Source organism: Colletes gigas, unplaced genomic scaffold, assembly GCF_013123115.1.
Source record: "Colletes gigas isolate AHSC1104 unplaced genomic scaffold, ASM1312311v1 Colletes_gigas_Sc00007, whole genome shotgun sequence".
In the NCBI taxonomy this organism is placed as follows: domain Eukaryota; kingdom Metazoa; phylum Arthropoda; class Insecta; order Hymenoptera; family Colletidae; genus Colletes; species Colletes gigas.
Window position 1 is genome coordinate 189832 of NW_025106636.1, and position 27017 is coordinate 216848.

The 27017-nt window shown below is 31.4% G+C and overlaps 6 protein-coding genes across 12 annotated transcripts; 4 read left to right on the forward strand and 2 right to left on the reverse strand.

The window, feature by feature from the left end:
- The first annotated feature begins 734 nt into the window (after positions 1-734).
- On the forward strand, positions 735-2345 carry LOC122396203 (60S ribosomal protein L6). Of its 2 annotated transcripts, none has more exons than XM_043394393.1 (4): positions 735-769; positions 1308-1511; positions 1604-1877; positions 1958-2345. In XM_043394393.1, exons 2-4 carry the CDS (start codon positions 1308-1310, stop codon positions 2302-2304), a joined length of 825 nt encoding a protein of 274 aa, XP_043250328.1. In that variant the 5' UTR covers positions 735-769; the 3' UTR covers positions 2305-2345. The 2 variants fall into 2 exon arrangements, with proteins under 2 accessions (XP_043250328.1, XP_043250329.1); XM_043394394.1 differs by lacking the exon at positions 735-769 and adding an exon at positions 811-948.
- A 1047-nt stretch (positions 2346-3392) lies between these two features.
- Positions 3393-8047, forward strand: LOC122396166 (two pore calcium channel protein 1-like). Of its 2 annotated transcripts, XM_043394327.1 has the most exons (13): positions 3393-3584; positions 3670-3741; positions 4062-4276; positions 4582-4746; positions 4810-4935; positions 5164-5471; positions 5853-6133; positions 6232-6450; positions 6527-6643; positions 6716-7055; positions 7144-7445; positions 7574-7680; positions 7750-8047. In XM_043394327.1, exons 3-13 carry the CDS (start codon positions 4073-4075, stop codon positions 7987-7989), a joined length of 2409 nt encoding a protein of 802 aa, XP_043250262.1. In that variant the 5' UTR covers positions 3393-3584; positions 3670-3741; positions 4062-4072; the 3' UTR covers positions 7990-8047. The 2 variants fall into 2 exon arrangements, with proteins under 2 accessions (XP_043250262.1, XP_043250261.1); XM_043394326.1 differs by having other exon boundaries at positions 3393-3741.
- A 276-nt stretch (positions 8048-8323) lies between these two features.
- Positions 8324-16736, reverse strand: LOC122396532. The gene is made up of 16 exons (XM_043395048.1): positions 16623-16736; positions 16127-16189; positions 15888-16025; positions 15666-15827; positions 15292-15589; positions 15042-15205; positions 13807-14974; positions 11788-11874; positions 10992-11637; positions 10527-10907; positions 10199-10465; positions 9836-10130; positions 9277-9505; positions 8921-9188; positions 8642-8823; positions 8324-8560 (listed from the first exon to the last, which is right to left on the reverse strand). The coding sequence occupies exons 1-16, from the start codon at positions 16668-16670 to the stop codon at positions 8448-8450; spliced, it is 4509 nt and encodes a 1502-aa protein (XP_043250983.1). The 5' UTR covers positions 16671-16736; the 3' UTR covers positions 8324-8447.
- Positions 16737-17409: 673 nt separating this feature from the next.
- Positions 17410-18304, forward strand: LOC122396640 (oligosaccharyltransferase complex subunit ostc). The gene is made up of 4 exons (XM_043395224.1): positions 17410-17618; positions 17703-17776; positions 17851-18068; positions 18153-18304. The coding sequence occupies exons 1-4, from the start codon at positions 17453-17455 to the stop codon at positions 18169-18171; spliced, it is 477 nt and encodes a 158-aa protein (XP_043251159.1). The 5' UTR covers positions 17410-17452; the 3' UTR covers positions 18172-18304.
- Positions 18305-19134: 830 nt separating this feature from the next.
- Positions 19135-26854, forward strand: LOC122396643 (rabankyrin-5). Of its 3 annotated transcripts, none has more exons than XM_043395228.1 (13): positions 19135-19234; positions 19837-20026; positions 20097-20206; positions 20275-20534; positions 20608-20757; positions 23349-23752; positions 23830-24543; positions 24783-25055; positions 25127-25568; positions 25671-25868; positions 26001-26241; positions 26372-26627; positions 26716-26854. In XM_043395228.1, the coding sequence occupies exons 2-13, from the start codon at positions 19845-19847 to the stop codon at positions 26843-26845; spliced, it is 3360 nt and encodes a 1119-aa protein (XP_043251163.1). In that variant the 5' UTR covers positions 19135-19234; positions 19837-19844; the 3' UTR covers positions 26846-26854. The 3 variants fall into 3 exon arrangements, with proteins under 3 accessions (XP_043251163.1, XP_043251162.1, XP_043251164.1); XM_043395227.1 differs by lacking the exon at positions 19135-19234 and adding an exon at positions 19290-19783; XM_043395229.1 differs by lacking the exons at positions 19135-19234; positions 19837-20026; positions 20097-20206 and having other exon boundaries at positions 20409-20534; positions 20612-20757.
- LOC122396645 lies at positions 20823-23128 on the reverse strand. Of its 3 annotated transcripts, none has more exons than XM_043395231.1 (4): positions 22807-23128; positions 21881-22106; positions 21564-21746; positions 20823-21463 (listed from the first exon to the last, which is right to left on the reverse strand). In XM_043395231.1, the coding sequence occupies exons 2-4, from the start codon at positions 21933-21935 to the stop codon at positions 21183-21185; spliced, it is 519 nt and encodes a 172-aa protein (XP_043251166.1). In that variant the 5' UTR covers positions 21936-22106; positions 22807-23128; the 3' UTR covers positions 20823-21182. The 3 variants fall into 3 exon arrangements, with proteins under 3 accessions (XP_043251166.1, XP_043251165.1, XP_043251167.1); XM_043395230.1 differs by having other exon boundaries at positions 22676-23128; XM_043395232.1 differs by having other exon boundaries at positions 20824-21463; positions 21564-21740; positions 22676-23128.
- Positions 26855-27017: the final 163 nt, after the last annotated feature.

Below are 27017 nucleotides of genomic sequence, written 5' to 3' on the forward strand. Positions count from 1 at the left end.
AGAATAAATTTCAATTTTTCGCCTTGACTCTACGATTATACAGGGGAAAAAAGAAATGGTTCAAGTAAATGATATTTGATTTGATAAGATCTATCCAAATGACAAAAGAATAATACTAAGCTTTATTAAAAAGAATCTAGAGGGCCTTCCTTTTTCCCCCAAATAGTCGCCCCCAAAAGAATTTGTTGCACACATGGATTGACCAACCTGGGTACCATTTAATTAAAATTTTTAAAAATGGAATCGATATCTTCATTAGTTTCTCAGAAATCAGCTTTTAACGGTTTATTTGGACTATGTGGTGTATGTACATAGGTGGATATTGAATCTATCGCAAGGCGTAGTCTTTCGATTGGCGGACTATCAACTAACGTTTCCACTATCGTTCCACCAATCTGTTTGGTTCACCGATTTAAGGTAGTTCAACAGAAAAGTCATCAATAATCGTCAAACCTTTTAAACTGATAGGAAACGTATATGATAAATACGTATCGTTTTATAGTCGTTTTATCGGAAAGTTTTGTGATATATTCGTTCGTGTTAATTATTTCTTTTCCACCTTTGTTATTTTCAGTTAGTGTATATTTAATCAATGACGTTACTTTTATTGAATTAAACAGAAATATATTCTTAAATATTTTATATTGTCTTTTATACAATAAATATCTATCGAATAAGGTCGATATGTGTATCGATGTATGATCTTGAGTTTTGAGTTTGGCCAATAGATGGAACTAAGGTATAGTTTCTTTTATCTACACGGTTTACGGTAAGATGGAATGGGATATATTAATCTAATATTATCGAAGTAATCTTTTGTTGTATTAGAACAAATGTTATATATTTTATTAGATTTTACATATTTCATAATTCTTCTTTAAGAAGAACATCATATTTTTGGTCAATGTTATAATTTCGTTCAATTTCTGGAACTCAAAACTTTAAGAGGTTAAAATTTGACATTTCGTTTTTCTCCTTAATAACTTCGATATATATTTTTTAAATTGTACGTCGTAATGGAATTTTGTAAAATGCTAACCAAGTTTCTTATTTATTTCTGTAAATTTCTTTATAATTTACGTTTAAGTTAATGAAAATGTAACATAACCTTTACGAAACATGGTAAACATACTTAGTAAGGGATTATGACAATGGAATACATAACTTCAGAATTTTAGTAGCAATATACAATAAGTCTATATGATTATTCTATAAAATAAATATTGAAATTAATGTCAAATATCTAATTATCATTTCATTTATTTGTAGTTGTATCGTAATTGATTCAGTTTATATTTATTATACAGATGACCGATACAAAGAAAGCAATGGATACAAAAGTAAATTCTCCGGAGAAGGCAGATGCTTCTTCGGACAAAAAAGGTGGAAAAAAGGGTCGAATCAGGCCACGAAATTACGATTTAGGAAATGGTGTTTACAGATTTAGTCGTACCAGTATGTTCCATAAGAAAGCCATTTACAAATTTCTTAATAAGAAAACTCCAAAAACTGTATGTTACGTAACATTATGTATGATGTTCGGTGTTATTCTTATTTATGTGTAATTTATATATATATTATATATGTAAATGTTTAATAACAGGTTAAACCTAAGAAGCCAGTAACCGTAGAAAAGAAAATCAGTGGCGACAAAAATGGAGAAAAACGAATCGTACTATTAAAAAAAAGGCGTGCTAATTATCCTACCGCAGATCCTGTGACTATACATCATGCTAAGAAGTGTTTTCGCGATCACCGTCGTTATTTGAGGCCTTCTTTGAAACCAGGGACTATTTGTGTCTTACTTGCTGGAGCTCATAAAGGAAAACGAGTTGTACTTTTAAAGCAACTTAAAAGCGGTTTGCTTCTAGTTACAGGTGGGTTGCGTAAACTCACAATTACTAAATATTATCGTCTGATGGAAACGCAAAACTAAATACGAATGTTTTAAAAACAGGTCCGTTTTTGATCAATGGTTGCCCTCTCCGAAGAGTTAGTCAAAACTATGTGATTGCTACGTCGACGAGTATTAATCTTTCGGGTTTAAAACTTCCGCCTCACGTAAATGATGATTATTTCAAAAGGAAACGCGAGAAACGTGCAAAGAAGGAGGAAGGTGATATCTTCACTAAGAAGAAGGACGATTACAAAGCGAGTGACCAGAGAAAAACTGATCAGAAAGTAGTGGACAAATTTGTCATTTCCGTTATTAAGAAGAACAAAGAGAGGAAAACACTATTTGCTTACTTGTCAGCAATGTTTGGATTAAGAAGCAGTCAATATCCACACAGATTAAAGTTCTAATTTTCTGTGATTTGAATCTAAATATATAATAAATACAGAAATTTTGAATATAATTTATTTTATTACATTACCAATAGGTATGTTACAATAATTCCCAACAATTTTTAAGGTGTAATTCCGCAAACAGATGTATAATTACTTGTTCTTTAATCTCGCTGGGATTAAGTACACGATGGATTACGCGTTAAACAGATACCTGATGTACTCGATGCCAATAAGAACATGCCACTTTAATACTATTTAACATGTTTACGACAGGCTGAACGTGTTAATCGAAGATAATAATTATTTAAACAAATAGTATTTTTATAAATACATTAATATTTCTTATTATCAACGTTATCCATTCAGACTGGAACACGACTTAGCGTTTCGAACTAAGATTATTTTAAGAGAAATAATAATTATTTCGTATTTAACATTAGAATGTTGTCAAGCGTCGACACTATAATATTAAACTCTAAAAGTTAATAATCTAATTACAAGAAAAAAGTAATTAGTAAATAATCAAGTTGCGTTTCAATATATCAAAATGGCGGGATTTAAGTTCTCTCTGTCTTTGTCGCATACTACTGCTCTTTCTTTCTAATCTCGTTCGTCGAGCTCTTCCTATTCTGTAATTCTAATAATTTTTAGCAGTTCGAGTCTCGATTCATAGATAGTGTGGTGGTATTTTATGGGGCCTTATAGATATTTTAAATGCCCGCTAAAAACTAAAAACAATGTCCAAATTATTGAGAAAAGTAATGAATGAATGTTTTTATAGGTCCGATCGTTTTAAAAAATCACTGATAAATGATAACTATATACATATATATCTGGACAATATATATTAAACGCTACATCTATTTTATATCTTTTCTGCAATATTTGGCTCTCTTCGTTTCTTTTTAATAGTCAAAATATGACTAAATAGGTAGTATAATGTGTTTTATTATACAAAAGGTTTTTTCATCATTTTTCTTAATTACTATAGGTATAGATATAAAAAATAAAAGGTGGTGGTATGTTTTAGTTGTGTCAAGGTTTGTTAAATAATATTTAATTAGTGTTTGGATAGATCCCATATGTGTAAATGCGCATGCGTATTACAACCTGTACGTCAAATACGAGAGCGTCGAATAACATCAGTTTATGTATTATGACATTGTAATAGGTAATATTTATCACACAAGAATGTGCACGTATCTTCGTATATTCTTTTTTAATTTAATCTAGTCGGACTTCAGTTTCCGAGCAGTTACCCCACTGCATAGATCTAAATAGGCTAGTGTAAATAGGTATTTATTAACAAATGTATTGTGTTCTGAACGTATATGACATACTATTCTCAAATGTCTTCTCCTAAAACTACCGAATATTCAGGCAATTACCAACGCTTTAGCGATGATGCAAACCAATCACCCGAACAAGACATTTCGCATCGATCATGTCAAAGTAAGCTGAATCAATTATAACGATACTGTTTAATATCATTCTTCCGTTTAGTGACAACTTTATAATGAAATCTGAGCATTGTTACGAACACATAATTACTCCTCCTCAAATAATTTATTTTATAGTAATTATTAAATTACAAGTTGATTTTAATTCCGTATATTTTATAATTAATGTACTAACTTTTGTCTTCCTTCTGAATGTTTATTATACATACATATATAAAGTATTATAAAATTCTACAAAAGTATATATTTATTACAATACATGTACTAAATGTAAATGAAAGTTGGATTATTTATTGTTTATTTTCATTTTAGAATATGGATCTATGTTATCGTGTTCTTCTCCAGAGAACCACATAAATTCACCCATAGAAAATAACCAGACAAGTCAGTTTCCTGACAAATTTGAAACGGACGAAGCTGAAAAAGAAAACATGACTGATAATGCTGTACTTCCGTTGCATAATTTTCTTTTGGATCATGATTTATATTGGGAAATGAATTACCATAAAGCTGCAATATTTTTAGAGGTATCTATGATCGATAATTTTGTTTAACAATAATACTTATAATGATATTGTTGCGACGGACTGAAGTGCCTTCCATTTACCAGAAGAACCGGCAACTATTTAATAGATTATCAGAGCTCTGTTAAATAAAATTTCTTGTTCGTTAGTTTGTGTTCTTAGTTTTGTGTTTATTAGTTGCGTGTTATAATGAATTCTACAAGAAACACCCGGTCCCGGCGCAACAATATTTATAACATAGGACTTTGTATGCTAATAATTACTTTTTAAACGTAAAATAAATGTTTCAAAGGAACTGTTTATTATAGGAAGGCAGAAACAATGAAAAATTTGAGTCTCATCCAAAACATCCGGAAGATTTACCAGCATATCTCTTAGTTCATAATAATTGGTATTATGGATTAGATTTATTGACTTCTCTCATACTTTTAGCTTTGGCTCTTGTGGAAGAACCAGCAGTACCATTATTTGGCGTAAGTTCTTTGTAAGATAATAGTTTCTTATTGTAACGTTATAGTTTATATATTTTATCTCAGATACCAGTGTGGGCGCACGGATCGATAGAACTTTTTGCTTTAATGATCATAGGCATTGAATTAGCTTTAAAATTAAGATGGATCGGCTGGTCGACTATGTTAAAACACAAACGGACAGTGTTAAAGGTAAGAAGCAATTTTTAAAAATTTTGTTTCGTCGAAATAATTACTTTCTTTGACCGAAATAAAATTACAGCGATTGGGCAATATCGTGACATATTTGTCTCCCGTGGAATTTTAATTAATTTGAATGTAAATATTTAATACGCATCATTTATCGACTCTTCTTTTGCAAAATTATGTATATCCATGAATTATTGTATATTATATGCAACGCATAAATTTTTGTTACAGTGCGTTACATTGGCCATCATGTTTTTAGAAGCAATGACAGTCTTAGTGCGGCAGTCGTCACATTTTCGCGTAACGCGTGCTCTAAGACCTATCTTTTTAGTTGATACAAAGTGTTTCGGAGGCGTAAGAAGATTTATAAGGCAAATACTTTTGACGTTGCCTCCGATTGTGGACATGTTAGGCCTGCTTTTATTTTTCATTATACTTTATACAGTATTGGGCTATTATATGTTTTACGAAATGAATAGAAACTTTTGTACATTGCAAGATAGTTTTGTAAGTCTTTTTGTTCTTCTTACCACTGCTAAGTAAGTACTGCAAATGTATATAAAACATTTGTGTATGTCCGTTATGATACAGACAGTAATTATTCATGAATCTTTTTTATATGATCAAGTAATCGTTTTATTTGCTTCAGTGACAAACTGTACTATGATTTTTCTACTCTTCATTCTCACAAAATTTGCTAAATTGTATAATCGTCTTACAAAAGCTATTCTACACAATTCTACAATTATATACTAATCAAATCATAGAATAGCGAGACAATAAAACAAACCACAACAATATTTATTATAATTTTTCAACACAGAATTACTTGCAAATAATTAAGACTCTTTGAATAAAACTACGTGTTTACGTGTTTGCAATAAAAGTATTTTGATTTTAGTAACAACTTTACTGTTTAGTTTTCCAGATGTGATGATGCCGTCATATTCGAAAAACAAGTGGTACGCAATATATTTTGTATCTTACTTATCCACAATGTTATACGTGATGATGAATTTGATGTTGGCAGTTGTAAACGAAACGTTTACAGCAGCTGAACGTGACAAGTTTAAAAAACTGTTTCTACATAAAAGGAAAGCATGTCAGCATGCCTTTCAGTTATTAGTTTCAAAGCAAAATGCTGATAAAATGCGATTCCGTCAATTCGAAGGGCTGATGCGATACTATGCCCCTAATAAAAGTATGTAAATTTGAATGAATATAATACGTTCGTATAAAATTATCCCGGTCTTAAAAGTAAACAAAATTTCTGTACTATGTATAAAATATTTTTTACAGGTATACGAGATATAGTTTTAATGTTTCGATATTTGAATGCCTCTGGAACCGGATTATTAAGTGCAGATGAGTTTTTGAATATTTATGATACAATAGAGCTACAGTGGGAACCACAATATTCTACTGTACCTTGGTATCATAGCAAATCAAAACCTTTACAGATTCTCTGCACAGGAGCTCATGCTGCTATTAGATGGACATATTTTGAAACTCTGATGTGTATGTTTAAAGGATCGATTCGTACAGAATCAACTTGTGGTCGATTATATTTGGTAAAGATTATGAATTTTTTTAGACATAACAATAATTGCAAATGGTATCGCTATGATAATAAGGATACTACAGCCGAGCAATAGTCTTTACAGCGCGTGTTTGTTCGCAGCATCTTGGGATACTTTTCTTTTGGGAGGAAGTAAGTAGAGACAAGTGTTTATAAAAGTATTGTATAGTATTATAGTAATTGTAATACTCTTTACGTTTATAGTATTTGTTAGCGAAGCATTGATAAAAGTATTGGGCCTTGGTACAAGATGGTATCTTAGTTCTGGATGGAACCTTTTCGATTTAGGCACATCCGTAATGACCCTTGTTTCCGCGTGCATCATACGTCTCTTTCCGTCAGCAACATTCTTTGTTTTATTCAGACCACTTCGACTATTGAGATTATTTAAAATGAAAAAGAGATATCGAGATGTATTTGGTACCCTGGTTATTTTAACCCCTTTGATGTCGTCTACCGCAGTGGTTATGCTTGTTTTATATTATTTTTTCGCGATTATTGGAATGGAATTGTTCGCCGGATACAACATGCGAAATTGCTGCAAGTATGTATAAACATAATTATTTTTTTTTTTGTATACAAATTAACGTAATTTTTTAAACTGTCCATCACACGACAAAATTATTTAACAGAAATACAACGGTCGAGGATTTTTACAAATATTCGGTCAATGAAAGTACAACATTAGGATATTACTATCTTAATACATTCGACAATCTAATTGCCAGTGGTATGACTCTGTTTGAATTAACAGTTGTTAATAATTGGTTTATATTAATGAACGCGTATGCATTTACTGTTGGCACGTACACAAGGATATATTTTATGACATTTTATCTGGTGACAATGATTGTGTTAACGATCGTGGTGTCCAGTTTTTTGGAAGCATTTCGATTTAGAATACACTACAAGAAATCAACATCCAAACGAGACGGTGATTATAAATTACGTGTGATATAAACTATGAATTTTTATTATCCTTTTGTTATTTAATTGAATGGACAAAAAATTTGTTCCCCTTAAATTTTCGACAATATTCACGTGTTCTATATTTGTTTATAGAAGAAAGAATGCTTCACGAAGAAGTGGAGTTAAGATGGGACGAGTTGCAATGTATAATAGAAGATTTTCAACTTCTGGAAAAATTACGACCGTCGCTCATAGTTGGTGTAAGTTTGTACAAAAATGTAAGACATGTTTTTTTTATTAAGCATTGTAATCGTGTAAATATATTACAGGGTACTACTGTTTTTACTGGATCACGACCTCGAACTCGAGATGTTTTACAGAGGAAAATGTATACAAGCGAAATAAACGAATGGATCGTGGAAGCTAAAGAAGCTGAAAAACACTGTTTATCAAATCCTGTATATAATTCAAAAGAAACTTGTACGGAAGATAGAACTTCTGAACCAGAACGTCTTAGATCAAGCGTGAGTTTACGATCAATACACTATAATACATCTAATGTTGTGTAGTTATCAACAATAATAAATAAAATGTACGATCAATAATTCTGATGTATATATCTTTACAATGTGATGACTTAAGAAATGTTAATATGTAAAATTAACAAGTAATTATATACAAAGTAAAATCTTTTAAATTGCAAATATACTAAATAGAGAAAAAAATGACGCGTTTAATTGGGTTTGATTTTAATTTATAGCAATTGCATAACACTACGGTGCCATGACTTTTCCCTTTATACAGGAAATACATATATTCATCAGAAATCGTGGTAATACAAAGTATAATACAAATTAATCGAATCAATCCGATGTTTCACTATTCAGAAGCAATAGTGCCAAACATCGGAGATCGTTGCTCCTGAGGTAAATAAATAATAAAATGTACAATTTATTATACTTTCAGAAGGTTTAAAGCTTTTTCGAAAGATATTAATTAGTGGCAATTGTCCGAGTACCACATATATTTATGACTTATTCGATTTCATCCGTAGAAAGTATTTTCCTGTTTTATTTTTGCTCTTGTATGGCTGATTTAATTGGTCTCGAAATTCTGCTTCCAATCTTGTATAAGTACCACCTGTTTTAAACAGTATTAATTGTAACGAAAAATACAAACGCGAATATATTGATCGATAAAGTAATAAATATAAAATAATACCGCTAGGTTGGTTCCTTTTCCAACTGTATTTATTCGATGAGTTTGCTAATAAAGAAGAATCCGCGGATACTATTTTCATTAGCAGCGCTGTCATTTGAGATGCCGTTTTTTCTTCAAACTCTCGTTGATTATCTTGATTGTGTCTTACTTTTAAATCGTTGCTCCAAGATCGACCATTGTTTCTGTAAAACATCAAACATTGCATCGATAATTACGAGATACTTAATAAATTTAACTGACAATAGAGTAATGTAAATTTTTCAATACGATCTTCATTACTTCCATGTGATTTGATTTTTTAATTTTTTCTTGATCTTATTTTTTGATCTTAAAGTAGACCACGCATTAGATTCTTCGCTATTATACGATTCATCGATACTACTATTTTCGTCGATCATAACACCATCATCTTCGTCGCTATCCGTGACGGTGGATGTGTTCGACGAAGTATCAGTTACAACGGAAACTTCATGAATCTTTTGTAATGCTCTTTGTAAATCTTGTATTTGAGTTGATCGTCGAAATCCTGACCCGCTCCATATCTTTCCTAAATAACGGGCAATTCGATAATTATAAATCAAACGTTATGCAAGGAATTATTAAAATCAAATATTATATATTTGACATTGATTCACCTAGAAGTCCAAGTTTTGACCGTTGTGGTGCAAGATCTATACCAACCCACCACATTATATCTTTACATGTTAACTTTCCTGATTGAAACGATGCGTCACAAGCTACTAATCTAGTAATCCTTTCCGGGAAAAATAATTGCGGTGGTTCCATCGCTATTATTTCTCTATGTATAGTAAAAATGTTTAATATAGATACATCATTTTGTGTTCTGACGTCTGGAATGTGTTCCTAAATAAATCACAATGGTTAATTACTACTTCTATAGGTACGACTGAATATATATTATGTTATGTTGCGTTAGGTAATTAGCTAGATATTTCTCTCCTGTCTCGCAATGACGTTTCACTCATACACACTATCTGCAGACTGTACCTGTACCTCGTATCTTCCTATCACTCTTTCACCCTTTAACTCCTTCTCCTTTCATACCTGCTTTCTTTCATTCTTTCACACTCGAAGCATAAGTCCTGATCAATTTTACATATTTCATGCAATTGATAATTAAGTATGTAAAAACAATACTATTTCCCAATAGATGGTGTAAATATAAATAGCTACCTTATACCTACATCCTTCACGATTTGGTAGTACTTCAAATCTATAAGCTCGTTGGCTACAACATGGATATCTGCCTAAGGGAAACGGTGTAGGTCTTTGTTGTTCGTTAATAAAAAATTGTGGAAGTTCTGCGTGATTACAGCACCAATCGATTTGATGAATCGGAAAATATATATTGCACTGTGTACAGAATAAAAAATGACAATCACCCCATAATCTCCAATAGACTTTACGCCAAGAACGTAATTCCGTACGGAGAGTAATAATATAATCGTTTAACGTCCATGATAAATCTCTAGATAACATACGACTTATTGTAATCATAAGGTATTATGGTGGTAAATCTAAACCATGTAATTGTACCTTGTATGTTTACTGCGAATACGTCCGTGATTATCAATTATCATTGCACTCGCTATACACGGTACATGCTTGGAGACTGATTGAATTATGCTTTTCCCGCACCTGCTACATTTAAATAACGTGGCCAAAGAACTGTAATGCCCCTTTTTATTGTCCGGCATTACTTCCGCAAGCGACATTATCAATTTGCAGTACAATTTACTTTGAATTTTGTCTTTTTTGTCCTTTAATAATTCCACATCCTCGTTTGTAAATCGCTCTACCAATCTGTAATCAGAGACAAGGTACAAAATTAAATTTCAGTACAAACGTGGACAAAGTAAAATACCTCGTAAGAAGATTGTCGTCTAAACATGTTAAAATTGTTGATGTTTTCAGTATATTGGACATGTTAGCATGACAATATTGTAGACAGTTCTCCAAAAGCGGCTCCATTTGTAAAAAGGAAGCGGATACCATTATTGGAATAACGTTATTAGGTTCCAAAGTTGGCCATTCAGATTTCTTTATAATATCCTTTTTTACCCATCTCATTAGCCAATCGAAAATTACAATATCACAGTGAACGGATATGTCTATTTCTTCTAATTTTTGACCCGCCGTTATATCAGCAAAGTATCGCATTTTTTTAATAAGCAGCTCTTGAGGGCAATGAAAATTTTTTTTAACATTCTTCTCCTCGTCGCATACGTGGATTTCCACTTCGTTTCTGTGTAGAATGTATTATTAATAATTCTATAAATACTATATGTTACTTTAAATTTTAAATAATATTAAGCATAAAAGTACCTACTCCAATGTTTTTTTATTCATTTTATTTTTACCACTTTCTTTATGCGTTATATTAGCAATTACTTTTGTTTCTATATTGTTACTCAATGAATTACATTTTTTAATTTCAGTATTCGTGATAGATTTTTTAATAACCGGTTGTGATATTGTAGATTTTGGAATCACGTATGGTAAAACTGAATCCAATAAACCTTCGTGCAATATATCGCTTAAATTTGTTTTCATTAACGTTATCAAAAGATTTTCTGCTCTATCCGATGTTCTTTCTTCCTTTGTATTTTCTATATTTTCTGTAATTTCATTATACTTCTGTTCATTCGAAGCTGCGATAGCTTTCATGGAACTTTTAACATTAATGTTGTTCTTTCCGAATAACATTTTATCCACTGCATCGACACCTATATTTTGATCCATAATACAACTCTCCATGCATATTTCGTTGGTCGTGTTATGGTTCTGCGATTCAAAACATACATTAATTTTTGCCAATTTACTCCAATCAAGTTTACTGTCTGTGGTCAATATTGTAGTTAAATTTTCACAATTATCGCTAACTTGATACGCAACTTTCATGAATTCAAAAAACATTCCATCCGTTAACTTTGGATACTTGTAATCTTGAAGTTTATGTAGTATCTCTGATAATTCTAAAGCACATATTTCCTGTTATTTTATATAATCTAATTATTCTATGCAAAGAGAACAATAAATATATGAAAATATAATAAAATAACAGTGCGTTAAAAAAAGATGTTACGTTGTGAAATACATATACAAATTGATTTGCAATATAATACCTTTTGCAGATGTTGTATCTAATGCCCCTAACAATTTATGTACATGTTTTGTTAAGGAAAGATCATAAATTTGGTTTATTTCCATTTCTGTCGACAAAGAAATATACTCATTATGTTTGATGTGTACAAGCTAAGATAAAACTACAACAATTATTTATTTACAATAAATGTAAATTTTCTGATCATAGTATTTAAGTACATATACATATGTGTACACATACTTAACACAAGTGAGCTACGATTTTAATTTTAACGCGAAGATTTACGTCTATTGCTCGCAAGTTAGACAAACAGGTTCATAATATTGACAAAACAATTGCATCTCTTCGCAAGTTTATTCGTTCTATAAAGTAATAAATACCTTGAATCGATATAATGGATAATCAATCAATAATATTTCTATATTATAAATTAAAACAATACTAATGTAAAAGTTACTAAAATCAATTAGTATTTATTATTTGATAATATAAAGGGTGTTCGGTCACCCCTGGGAACAAAATTGTAATGGGAGATTCTAGAGGCCAAATTAGAACGAAAATCAAGAATACCAATTTGTTGATGGAGGCTTTATTAAAAAGTTATTAACATTTAAAGTTTCGCTCGTACTGAATTTTTTCCTCGAAAATGCGTAGGATTTCGAGGGTACGTGTATTCACCAAAACTGCTTGTAATTGACCCCCGCAACAGAAAATAATTTTCCCAAAACGATTTGAAATTTTTTAATTTTGTCGAAAAATTCGTCCCACTTCCTGAATTTTTTTCTCGAAAATGGGCAGGATTTCGGGGGTATGTCTATTGACCAAAAATGATTGTAATTGACCCCTGTAACTAAAAATAATTTTTTCAAAACGATTTGAAAATTTTCGAGATTTTTCATGGCAAAGATAAATGTTTACAAGTATAAAATATTTTTAAATCGAATTGATAATTTAATAATAGGTGGACTATCATTTAAATAATTATACAACTGCAAAAAAGAGATTCCAAAATGTTTAATGAGAATACACAATCGGCTTGAACAATATAAAGTTAACAAAGTACGTTAAAAATAAACAATAATGGTTCACTTTGATTTTACAATATACAAAATCGATTTGAAACGGATTCGAAATGCAAGTACTTGTAAAATATAGTTATAAACTTGCAAAATTTTTGGCATAATATCGTTTTACATAAGTTGTTCTTATTATCATTTATATACAAATTGACGCAAAATTACAAACATAATTTCACTTACATCGTACGTAAATTGTACCTATTTAATATTAATATAACGTGATTACTGAACAATGTTATGTTTTGATTGATATATTTTACGTTATCAAAAAAAGATACTATACTTAACCCTTTCGTTTCCATGATAGATTACGAGTTTAGATTTATTGAATACAACATCGCCGTTGCTTGGATTTTTAAATCCTTTTAGTTTTGTATAAACGGCGATACCATACATTTAAACGTGTTATCATTAATTCGAGTTTTGAGGCTTTCGCGGCCGATGTTAATGTTAGTATTCATAATACTAGTATTACCATTAATTGTTAAGATCAGAGCTCTGTAACTATTTTCCGAGAAGAGCCGAATGATACAATTTTTTAGCTTTGCAAGCGAAAATGTAACGTCAAGGAAATTATCTACATATTTGCGTATAAGATAGAGAGCAAAATTTATAGAATTTTTATTTTAAAAATATGAAAATGTAATTAAATTCAGCGAACATATCCAAATTCTTAACAATACACAAAAAGTAGATTCATCTACTATTAACATTTCTGTAATTGTCAATGATAAAAGGGTTAAATATAAGAATGTTATCTAGTTGGCAGGAAACATGTTACAAAATCGACGCTCCTATTTCTCGTTTCTCTAAGAAAAATAGCACAATATTATTTGCAAAATTAAATATAAATAATGTCCGCGTGCTCGCGAACGTTTTAATTTATTTAACATTTTCATATATTTTAAATTTATCGAGTAACTTATCACATCCTTCTCAAACGATTGTTGTTCCTTAACTTAGAAATAAATTGTCCTTCAAGTTTTCCAATCTTTCTGTACTTACAGTTCTTACATTATTCAAATATGTATCATCTAATAACGTAAAGTTTCGCTTATCGTCTAAGTTAATCATGCTATAGCTTTTGCCTTTACTATCCGCTAACAAATTCCTTTTCTCGAACATTGATAGCAACGGTAGTTCTTTAACGCTCGATGGCTTTTTCGTTGGTTTCTTAACAACAGAACAGATATTGGAATCATCGGTTATCTGTTTGCGCATGGAGTTCTCACTTAATAAAGTCATTACGCGTTTTAATTCTATCGACGAACTGGCACTAGTAGATAAAACGTACGTTGAATTAGACCTAAGCGATTTTTCTAACGATACTGACTCTTCCCTCGCTTGAGAGTTTAACTTGCTACGAGTATTCGATTGTGCAGAATGAACGTTTTTTGTGGCATTTAGGCCATTGCTACGAGCATCGTTCATAGTATATAACTCTTTCTTATATTTTGAACTTGTTACTTGTTTATCAAATTCAAGATTATCAGTCTTAATATTTAAACTACCACAAAAATTTTGACATTTTTCTACAGAACCGGTATCACGAGTCGATGAAAAATTAATATCGCTGTTACTTTGAGATTTATTATTAAAGGAAAATTTAGTGACATTATTTGGCACATATTTTGTAGGAGTATCCAGTTTATCAAGTGTCAATTGTAAATCGAATTCCCCCGGTTTTGTAGGACTATTCCTCAAGGATTTTGACATGTTATTTCTAAAATCAATTTTACATTTATTTAATACTAATGAATCGCAATTTTGATTAATCGCTCTGTTTGATTCTTCGACAGGTGTCGTTGAAGACACGTTCGTTTGAACATTTTTCAATTTTTGAAACTGGTTCAAATTATGTACAGAAAATTGTTCGTTTGGCAAAAAATTACAACTTAATTCCGGCGTGAAATTATTTGATTTAAAATTCACTTCGTCGTAGAAACGTAAATTGGATATACTTCCGCTTTTACTGTCATGATCGTGCATAGAATTTTTAGGCGGTACATTGTTGAGATTTTCTATGTTAACTTGCATTTCTAACTCCCACTGAGAAGATGTTGCTTCACTTCCATCGACTGACCTTTTCCCCAGATGTTCATTATCTTCTTGTAATTGATAAGTATTCTGTAACACCATAAATAATTAACAGTATTTTATTATTAAAACAAGAATTACAAAGTAGTTTACTAACATTATACTCTTGAATTCTATCGTATTCGTTAAGTTGAGCGGTTGTAACGTTCTTTATCCTATTGCTATTTAACTGATTAAATTCTGTGTCATAATTTAAGGTTTTCTGTGGACTAACTAGTTCTGCGCCAACGCCTGGTTCTCGAGGCCCATTAGTTATAAAATCTAAAAACGAAAAAGTATAATTCATGTATCATAAATTATTTTTAATTAAACAGATGTAACTGTAAATTATCGTCTAGTAAAAATACCATAATCTCGACGCTGTTGATGTATTTGATTACTAATTTCTTCTAGTCTGCGGAGACTCGTGGCATAATTAGATTTTGCATCTTGTATTGCTTTTTGTAAACATTCAACTCTTTCTTTTTGCGTTGCCAACATTTGATCACATTGAGCTTTAATTTCGAAATATGGTCGAGCCTTTATTATCGAACGACGATGTTTCTCTTCTAATTCTAATAATCTTTTCTCAGCATTGTGGAACAGCACTGCCCTTCTATAATGTTCTCTACCGCATTCTGTTTTTTGATTTTCAGCGTCCATCACCTAGAATGCGGGTATATTAGTTAACAATGATTTTTTTTTCAAGCTAAGAATGAAAGTACTTTGTTTCTTTACTTACTTTAATAGTTGCATGGTTTAACATATCCTGCCATGCCTGATCAAAATTCCATTCGTGCTGATGAGATATAAAACGACTTTCGGCCAAGCTTACGGTTTCCTTTGCCGCTGCATGAATTTCGCTTGCCCTTTGAAACAATTGAGCTTGCTGTTGACATCGTACCTACAAAAATAATTGTATGTAACCATTTTTTGAGATTTGTAAATGCATAGAAAATCTTACCTGAGCTTGACGGGCCACTTCAAGTGCCTCGTAATAACATCTTGCTTTATCAACACAATTATTTCCTACCTTATTTAAAACTTCCTTTAACCGTTTTGTAGTCTCAGATAACAATTGTCTGAAAGCAGTGTGAGCTTCCTAAATAATTAATGATTTATATTGTATTAATTCAGTAAGGTACATTATTCAATTAATATTAACTTTAATTACAAAAAAAATACAAGTATAATATAACTTACATCTAATTCGGTTTCAAGTTTGTTTATATCATCCGTAGCATCGTTCAAGTTCTCCAATTCTATCTAAAAGAAAAAATTTCATTGTATAATTTTTAACAATGAAAACATAATTTAATAAACGTAATAAACGAAAAACATTTATTTTTGTTTTAACAAAAGACAAACCATAATTGAACAATCTTAAAACTACAAAATATTAATTATTATGTCAAGCTATAAACTATCAACTTTAAATATTTATTCAAGTATTTAATTTAGTTATCGAATTACTTGTACATGTTCGATTTATGTATCGTTTCTACAAAGTGAAAATTTACGAAAGAAAATAAGTGAAAGCAAAGACCATAATACCAGGCTACGTTAGACATTACGATCACGTTCAGTGATTACATTTATTTATGTATATAACCTATTACAACTACGCATTTCTTACAATTGTACGCTTTCAAATATGATAAATATGGTAAATAGAAAAAGTGTCACCAAAGATGATTACCTGTATGCTTGGATCTAAAGATCCATCAGCATTATCCGTACCGTCCATGCTACGATTTCTGACATTTAATCGAAGTTAACTCATTATCACAAATGTCAACCTATTGTGAGGTTATTATGTGCATATATAGATATATGCACAATTCAATGATGACAAGTATAAGCAAAGAATAGCTGTGCTATATAATGGTACTAAGAGACGAAATCCCTTACTTAGAGAGAGATGAAACGATACAGCCGATTTAAATGTCCATTCGGCAATAATCGGTGAACATCGGTAGAATTGAAATATTTAAATGTTATTTATTTTGTATACTTCTAAATGTATTTTAAAAACTATCGAATATTCTAAAAGTATTTTCTGCTTGTTAATCCTCTAAATAGAAGATAGAATAAGAATCATTCATTATACCGTTACAGTCTATGTCTAATGTAATATTTGGTCCACGGATTATACATTGAATTTCTGTTTACCGACTTGTATAACAAAATAAATAATTTTTATGATTTGTAAAACTTCAGGCCCTTAGGAAATTGCCTAAGTTTGTTTTTTGCCTAAATCCAACACTGTTTAGACATATTAGTGCCTATTCTTATACATTTTATTTGAACTAGAGTTTCTATTTATCTGTTATTATCGAAGTTTTTATTATAAAATTTTCATTTAAATCATTTCAACGAATCTTATCGAAAATATTCCGTGAATATTTTGTCCCTTAAAATTACGTCACTGGTTTCGGTGAGGCCGCGCATGCGCATGAAAGACCGGTCAGTGGCCCATTTCAGTAACCGACAATCAAAACTGTCGGCGACTGTATCGTAACACAGCGTATGGTATCTTTGCATTCATTTTTAAATATGGAATATATATACCGAGTACCGTTCTCTGTGTTGGAAGTGCCTAACTTAAAATTAAAAAAGCCATCATGGTTTACAAAACCTAGCGCTATGGTTGTTTTTTCATTCATACTTTTATCATATTTTCTAGTAACAGGAGGTTAGGATTACGTGGATCGTTGAATGCTTTATAACTTTTCTTTCATTTATAGAGAATTACTTACGATTAATTAATCTTTTAAAGGTATAATATATGACGTAATTGTGGAACCACCTAGCGTAGGTTCAACGTCCGACGAACATGGTCATACACGTCCTGTAAGTAAATATACATGGAATAACTTTGTATTAATATTTAACAATTTCTCCAATATCACATTTGTTTATTGCAGGTGGCATTCATGTCGTATCGTGTGAACGGTCAATATATCATGGAAGGATTAGCATCTAGTTTTCTTTTTACTTTAGGTGGAATTGGGTTTATAGTATTAGATCAGACGCATAGTCCGTCGACCCCTAAGCTTAACAGAATTCTTCTAATATGCGTTGGATTTATTAGCGTCATTGTATCATTTATTACCTGTTGGATTTTCATGAGGATGAAATTACCGTAAGATTTTTATTATTTTTACAATGATAAGAGATAGAGGGCTAATTGTATTCTTTAACATGAAATTAATTAATTTATTTTCAGGGGATACCTGCAATCATAAAATTAACATGGCTGAAAGTTACGTGAATTGAAATTTAACACTTTTTGTGTATGTAAAATATACCATGTCCGAGAAAAGCAAATTGCAGTTTGTGTTACTTTATTGTTTATCAGAGTATGTTAAAAAGAATATGATTCACAAATGATATTATTATGAATATATTTTTTAAATACATCTTAGAAAATACAGAATTGTTGTAAGTTTGTAGAAATGTCTTTCCTTGTACAGAGAATTTTTTGAGAGTGTGCATTTTTCAGATAATTAGATATACTACATATGTTCATGGCGTGGTCATAGGTAAAGTATTTATTGTATCTTGAATTCTCCACCCTTTCAAACAACATGCACATCTTAACTAATTACTCTCTTCCTGAGATTAATTTATGAACTTTTAAAAAATATGTAAATTAACGTAGAAAAGTTAATAATTTATTGATTAAAGCAGACATACAATCGTAAATATTCCGACATTCGATATTTGTTAATAACTTTTTAATTACAAGCGGAATGATTATAAAATATATCCTTTAATATCGCCAAGGGTCTGTGCTATATTATTAAATTCTAAAAGTTCATAATTTAATTACGAGAAAAGAGTAATTAGCGAATAATTAAGCTATGGGTCGATTAATCGAATTGGCGGGAAAATGTTCTTGTCGATCGTTGACCTTTTTTATTCCGAGATTCTGATACTTTTTAGTAGTTACGTAGGTGTGCAATGTATAAGATTTCGTTTAGTTCATTCTTTTCTAAGAAAAAAATTTATTTGATCTTTTTATATAAAATTTAAACGTGATCTGGCATAGTGTGCGAAAATGGAACGAAGAGCTTCTGGTGCATTCGGTGCCCGGTCTAGTAACACTGAATCTGAGAGCTTTAGTAATAACTGTAATCGGTTTTTACATTACAAGCCTAACGATCTGTCAGTCTGAACGCCGACTACAGTCAACTTTCATTACTATTGACAGAATCATTTGTGGTACGGGATATCTAATCTCTTCCTAAATCACACTCACTATTTCGCCACACCAAACTTACTCTACTTTCGTCAACATTGCTCCTAGTAAGTAACACGTCGATTTTATAATTTCTTGTTGAGAAACTACAAATGAAAAATTGAAAAAATAAATTCGCAAAAGTGCTCGTTAAGTCGTCTGAACAAGAAGAAAGTTACTCTGAAAAGTTAACCAGGCCAGTGTTACCAGATCGCGTATCAGGTCACTTCTCCAAGGGAAATGGTTACCAGGCTCTGCGTAATGCACCAGTATATGAACACTATCCAAACGGCCCGCACATCCAATATATAGAAATCAGTGGCCTAGGTATCTAGTAGGTCCTGTATATACATGCATGACAGATGTAGTAATCCTGTGTGTAGGCGTATGATATACGATAGAATTTCATTAAACATTTTCCAAGCATAAACGAAACGTCAAAGTTACTTTTAAAAGTTTTTGTACTAAAATGTTCGATCATCATTATCTGTTTTTTATTATTATTATGTGAAACGAATTACACAGAGGGGATATAAGATACTGTAAAGAAACGGACATGCAGTAATTTTTTACATCGCTTACTAGAAGAGTCGATACAATTGGTTTTATAATAATGGGTAAGTTTAAAATATACATGTTTTAAAAACTGTTTTACATGCATGCATTTCAGAAGATACTATGGAAGCACAAAAATGGCATCAACATTTATCTTTATTGAGGGAACAGTACGTTAATTTATATAATACAAACGCAGAACTTCAACGTGAATATGCTATTGTTACTGCTGATAAACAAGAGTCAGGATTTATTGGAAGACTCTTGGTAACAATAGCATCGTTGTACGGTCAACATCGCTACAGGTCTGTAATGTTTTGAAATAAATTGTTTGCAATCGTTAAATTGTAATTGATAAATTGTTTTGTTTTATAGTGACATAACTATTAAATTAATGAATCAAGAAATACCTGCTCATAAATTTATTTTGTCGGCTAGAACAGAATTTTTCAGCGATTCGACGCTCTCCGAAGTAACTACTCTAGGTAAAATAATAAAGGGTCGATAAGATATTTGTTTATACATAATTAAGTTCTAAGACACGTATTTGTAGATTGGACTTATTTGGACTCCAAAGTTGGATTAGTGTTACTAAAATGGATTTATACAGGAAAAGTATCTCAAGAGAATTTAACATTGGATCTAATGAAAGCAGCATCCAATTTTCAATTGTTAGAATTGGTCGAACAATGCGAGAAATATCTAATTGGAATCGTGGGACTCAAAGATTGCGTACAATTATATGCAGCTGCTGAAGAATTAGGGGTCCAAAAATTAAAAGAACATTGCAGTTCCTTGATTTCGGCGCATTGGGTAAGATAAAAACAATCTGTTGATTTCTTTTAGTACTAACTGTAAGATAATTTTATCGAAACTGTACATTTAGGAAGATTTAACTGGAGAAGATTTTAAGGAAATGCCTGGTACATTGTTGTACAAATTATTACAAACAAAAAGTAAATACCCATTACATGCTGCTGTTCGACTGATGAGAGAAGACGTGGTTTTTTTATATTTAGTGGAAAATAATTCAGGGGTAAGTTATAGATTTTAAGATGATATAAATTATATTTATTCTTACACTGTGGATATTACATTTAAAATGTGACATAACACGCGTATTAATATTTATATCGACAATTATATTTTGGTGATCTGATTTTATTGCTTTCCGCCTTTTAACAGATCAGACTTAAATACTTTTTCTCGTCACGAACGTGAACGTTAGATACTCGAAATTTTTTCAATTTTTTTTACAATTTGTAAATGTTCTGGTATGTTTGAGTACTATTTCAGTTTATTTATTTAAATATTTTTATATCACATGTTTATTATCCTTTTAAATTTTGACAATTTAATTTTACAATGCTTTGCTTACCATTTATATTCTATGCATAACTAGAAAGAAAAGTATTTTATAAAAATATCCTTATAAGACTAAAATTACTTAGAGTACAAATTTTATATCAGTGTTACGAATATCAACGTAGCTATTAATAGAAAAATGTGATACATGTTCGTCGTTTTAATTGATTTTGACGAATTGCATAAATGAAAACTACAAAAGCAATATTCTGGTGGACCTCCCGGAGCACCTCGGTCTTCGCCGATAAAACAATCTTCTTCATAAGCCGTTTTGTGAATTTCTTCTTTGTTTTGCCATTTCTTCTCTACTTTGCTATAGACGGGAAGTGTACTCTTTTGAGGTGCACAATCTCTTTCTACAGCCATGATTATAGACGCTGTCAAAGACACGGAATCAATAGTACTTCGATAATACATTAAGTATAATAATACTTCTTCTCATTTCTATGGTTTGAAATAAAATAAAAATTCACTTACTTTTGAATTTGTGGTAAATAGTTTTTTTCCTGCAAAGTGTCGACGAAGGACAGTACACTTGAAATCGTTGACTACCATCAAATTGCGAACATAGCAAATTATTTTCTTCGTGTACCGATGGCGACACAAGACATTTGAAGCATGAAATACCGTCTGCCGTTATCGGTATTATCGTATCTAAAACTATTAAATATTTTCATAATTTAAAGAAAACTGGCGAAAAATTCTATGCTAATTTTAACGTAGAATATAATAAATGGAAAATAAATGAATAAACTTTTGTATATAAAACACAAACATCCTAAATGTGTACATACACACAAAAATTGCAGCGATTGATACACTTTGTCTCAACTTTATTTGGAAAGTCATCTCGATTACATTTGAATTAAAATCGATTAATGGTAAATTATTTTATATTTATTTTAGAAGAAAATTTTTTTTAACATTATTTACGTCTGTTATTAGATAATCTTCGTGTATATTCTATTTAGTTTTTTTTAGTTACGGCTTAGTTTAATTCGTCGTCGTCGTTAGAAAATCCTGAAACAATTTAATTGATTAAAGATAAGATTATTCAACTTTACAAACTATACTTTTATAACTTGTATATAATTAATAAACATTTTTCTGTTAGATGCAAATTTATAATGATATAATTTGTACAATTTCTATATAACTTTTTGTACAGATAAAAAATTTAATCGAATATGTTAGTCATTTAGTTTATAAAATTGATATTTAAATATTTTATATTGAAATTTTAGTAAATAATAATTATATCGAAATTAATTATAACATTATCTTGAAGAAAAATATATTAGTGCTGAATCAATATTGTTTTTAAATAGACGATTACGAAAATATTAAAATTGGATTGTTAGTTGCAATAATTATTGTTACATAATATATAAATTTTAGTCGGTACATAGCTATTTTATTTCATATATTATTACAAGCATTAGTACATTAATGTAACGTTTTTTTAAATAAGAAGAAAAATGTTCACAAAGTCGATATATTTGAAAAAAGTGATTAATTTATTAAACAAATAATTACAAGATGCGAGGTACTCGACTTTTAATAAAAAAAAAAAAAGAAAGTAGACTTACAAATCTAAGGTATTTATGTACAGATATCAATGTTTGTATGTACAAAGAGACTCGCGGAGATTCGTAGTTAGGTGTTTAAAAATTATTTAAAGATATCGTAAAGAATTCTAAGACATTATTCGATTAATCACCGACACTCGTTCCCAATAACACTTTATTAACGTTCACTGCATGTCACATTGCAACATCAGAAATTTCTATTAATCGTTGGCTATTTTGCGACAGAATACACTTCCTTGGCCAGAAGCTGATTGTGGTTAGATGAATGTATCATGCGACACGTCATCCCCCTTCTGTCCTTTACAGCCACATTTTCCGTTATATCGAAACATAATCTTCGTGTTCCTTTCCGCTTACTTTTCTATACGGGCGTTTATGTTGTTTAACACTAAAAAAATGCAAGAACAGTTATATATATATACATACGTACGCGTGCATCCGCTGGGCGTATGCGCAATATATATTCCACCATAGAATCAAAATAGCGGTTCTCAACCTGTTTTTTAATACAGTTCTAGACAAATTTTTTTCGTGTAATTTAAATATCTGGTACGATATGCTATATTATGTGTGCACGAACGATGTGCATGGCATAATAAAATAAATAAATTGTTGCAACAAACATATATTTTTATCATTAAACAGAATTAAATATATTTTGTATTTGTTTCAGTTATCGAAGGCTGTTAATGCCCTTGATCAAAAAGGGGAAGTGCCTTTAGAAGTTGCTTTAAAAACACATCAACCATCGTTGGCTCGTATTTTGGTTGGACACGGGGCTGACTTAAGCGCAAAAGATTCGAGGGGTCTTTCTTTGCTCCAAGCTGCAATTTTCAAGGGAGATTCTTATTCGGCAGAGTTTATAATAGAGCAACTGGAAACTAGCGGTAATATACAACAGTTATGCGAGACTGTAAAGATCACAGGAAACGCACGGGACACAAAACATTTCGAGGAGTTGGAAGGATGCTCGGCTTTGCATTTGGTGGTAAAGCATAAAACAGAAAATATGTTAGCAATTGGATCTCAATTACTTCGCGCCGGTATCGATCCTAATTTGCAAAATAATAGAGGATGGTATAATTTCTTAGTAATTTCTATTCCACCGGAAATTGTTTTTAATACCTTTACTATCGCCACCTTTTACTTTGCAGGACTGCTTTGCATAGCTGTATCTGGGAAAAGAATGAAACTCTTTTTGATATTTTACTAGAATGTCCGAGCATAAACTTGGATAAAATTACTAACGAGAACGATACTCCGTTATGTATCGCGTTGAAAATAGAACCGTTCGTCGAATATTTTGCTACGAAACTTTTATCAAAGGGTGCAGCTCCTAATCCCATATACAAAAACACAGGGGACACTTTGCTCCACGTTTTGACCAGAGAATGCAAAGAAGAAGCGGCGTTATTTTTAATTGATCATTGCAAGGATAATTTAATGAAAAAAAATAACGACGGATGCTTGGTATTGCACGAGGCTTGTAAAGTTGGCTCGAGAAATTTAACTCAAGCTTTATTAAAGAATGATTTCCCGGTAGACGAAGTTACATTCTCTACCGGCGATGCACCAATACATTTTGCTGTATCAAATTTATATTTTGATATAGTAGTCGAATTATTAAATGCTCCCAATTCAAAGTCTCAAATAAATTTAAAAAATAACGATAACGAAACACCTTTGAGCTTAGCTATAAAAGCTCCGTTTAAGAAAGGTAAAGATATTGTTTTGGCTTTGATAAAAGCCGGAGCAAATATTAATCAATGTAACGAAGAAGGTCTGACATTATTGCATCAAGCAATATTGAAAGAGGATTCAGCAACGGCAATCTTTTTATTAGAAAACGGTGCAGGCATGAATGCTAGGTAAACAGAGTTACACGGAGTAAGAACGAAATCGTAGCACGATCGGACGAAAAGTAATTTTTTTATTCTCGTGAAAATTCATTTAAAAGGAACTTAAAAGAAACTGTAAACTTATTGTGTTGTCGTCTCTTCCGTTACCCGGTTGTGCTATGGTTTTTCCTTACTTTGTATAAACATAGTATTATCCTTGAAGAATCGCTTCTAAAATCCTGAATAATTGAGATCTTTTATTTGCTTAGGACTGCAAATGGAGAGACACCGTTGCAACTTTCTGTACATTGTAGACTGGGTGAAGTTGTAGAGGCTCTTTGTAAAAGAGGCGTAGATACTTCAGTGGGATGCCCATTGTGGGATGCGCTGGATTCAGACCAAGAGGATATAGCATCTATTCTAGTTAAGTATGGAGCCGATACTGATTGTTGGAGCCCTGGTCCAGACGGTTGTCAACAAACATTATTACATAGAGCAATCGATGATAACAAGGAAGATATTGCACAATTCCTTATAAGAAGGTATCCAATACATTTGGAATGCTAGATCGATTTATTTTTTGGGCTGCTCGTAGTCATAATTTATATTTCAGTGGATGTGACTTGAATGCACCAAGGAGACCTGGTCTAGATGGCGCAGGAGGCGACGAAGCAAAGGACGAATGTACCCCGTTGCATTTGTGCTGTCAATGGGGTCTGGAACAAGTTGTTCAGACACTTATAGAACATGGCGCTAATGTGAATGCTCGAGACGCTGAAGGGAAAACTCCGGTTCACGTGGCCATACAAAATCAACATTCACAAATTATTTCTTTGTTGCTTTGTCATCCCAGCATAGATTTAAATAAACGAGATAAGAAAGGTTTAACACCGTTTGCAACAGCCTTAACGTTTCGGAACAACAAAGCCGCTCAAGCAATATTGGAACGACTGCCCAAAGCTGCCGAACAATACGACAACAAAGGCAGAAACTTTTTACACACTGCCATACAAAAAATTGACATGGAAAGCATTTTGTTCCTGTTATCTATACAGGTGAACATTTTTAAGCGACATATTCCGAATTATGAGAATAAATACATTTTAAAACACTTGGAAAAAAGAGTCGAACGAACCGGAGGATTGTTATTTTTTTAGGTAGATGTGAATTCCCGAGTTCACGATGTGACGCAAACTCCACCGTTGCATCTCGCTGCAGTTTCTGGAAATGAAATATTAGTACGAAGTTTAATTTTGGCCGATGCGCGCGTTAACGATACGGACGCGAACAGAAATACTGCGTTACATGCTGCGGCAAAGGCCGGCCATGCTATGATTGTATCCGCTTTGCTACAGGTAATGTAAGACAATTTATATATTTGTACATAAGAATATTATTATAACAAATTAGTATCTCCATTATTAAAGAAATTTTGGTTTAGACAATTTTGAAAAAAAATAATAAGATTCATTTTTCATTTCTTGTAGAACAATATTAATTTCGATGCAGTAAATGCAGACGGTGACAATGCATTGCACGTAGCTGTAAGAGAAGGCCATGTGTCGGTTGTAAGAGCACTCCTGACTGAATGCACGCTGGACGCAGAAGCAGTGAATCTCAAAGGAAGAAATCCCCTACACGAATTAGCCAGATGCGGTAAAGATAACGCTGCAACTATCTGTGAACTTTTCTTGGAATGTATGTCACAATACCCAGTAAATAATGCAGGTAAAGAATAAGATATAAAAATATCTTATTAAAAGACACGCATATTTTTGTCGCCAAAATAAAATTGCGTCCAACTAGAATTTCAATTTCGATAATAATAAACTGAATTAAAATAAATATTCCGTTTAAGATTTAGAAGGTAACACTCCGTTACTGATCGCCTACATGAAAGGCAACGGCCAGCTTTGCCGTACATTGGTAAAGGCTGGCGCATGTTTGGGGTCCATGAACAAAGAAGGCATTACGATTTTTAACTATCAAGTAGCGACAAAGCAATTACTATACAGACTGCTGGATTCTTTGACTCAAGAGGCACCGTGGGCAGATAAAGACCTTTGTCTGGAGTGTGGTACAAAATTTTCTCTCACAATGCGAAAACATCATTGGTACAGAAATTATGAAATAATTATACAAAGATACGTATAAATGTATATAGGATTTATGTAAGACTAATTAGAAAAAATTTTTTTCTAGCCGCCACTGTGGTCGAATTTTGTGCAATAAATGTTCTGGTCAAGATGTTCCGATTGTAAAATTTGGATTGAATAAACCGGTACGTGTATGTGCAGTATGTTTTGATGTATTACAAGTAGGTGTTGAGTGAAAGAAACGTAAATAATAAAAATACATTCATATGTAAATAAAATAGATGTCATTCCATATGCATTTTTCATGAAAGATATACTGAGAGTCTTGTATAATTCTATATGAATTTTAGTATGTATATTTTACTGTATTATATGATTACTCTTGTTGAAAATTTGTTAAATTTATAG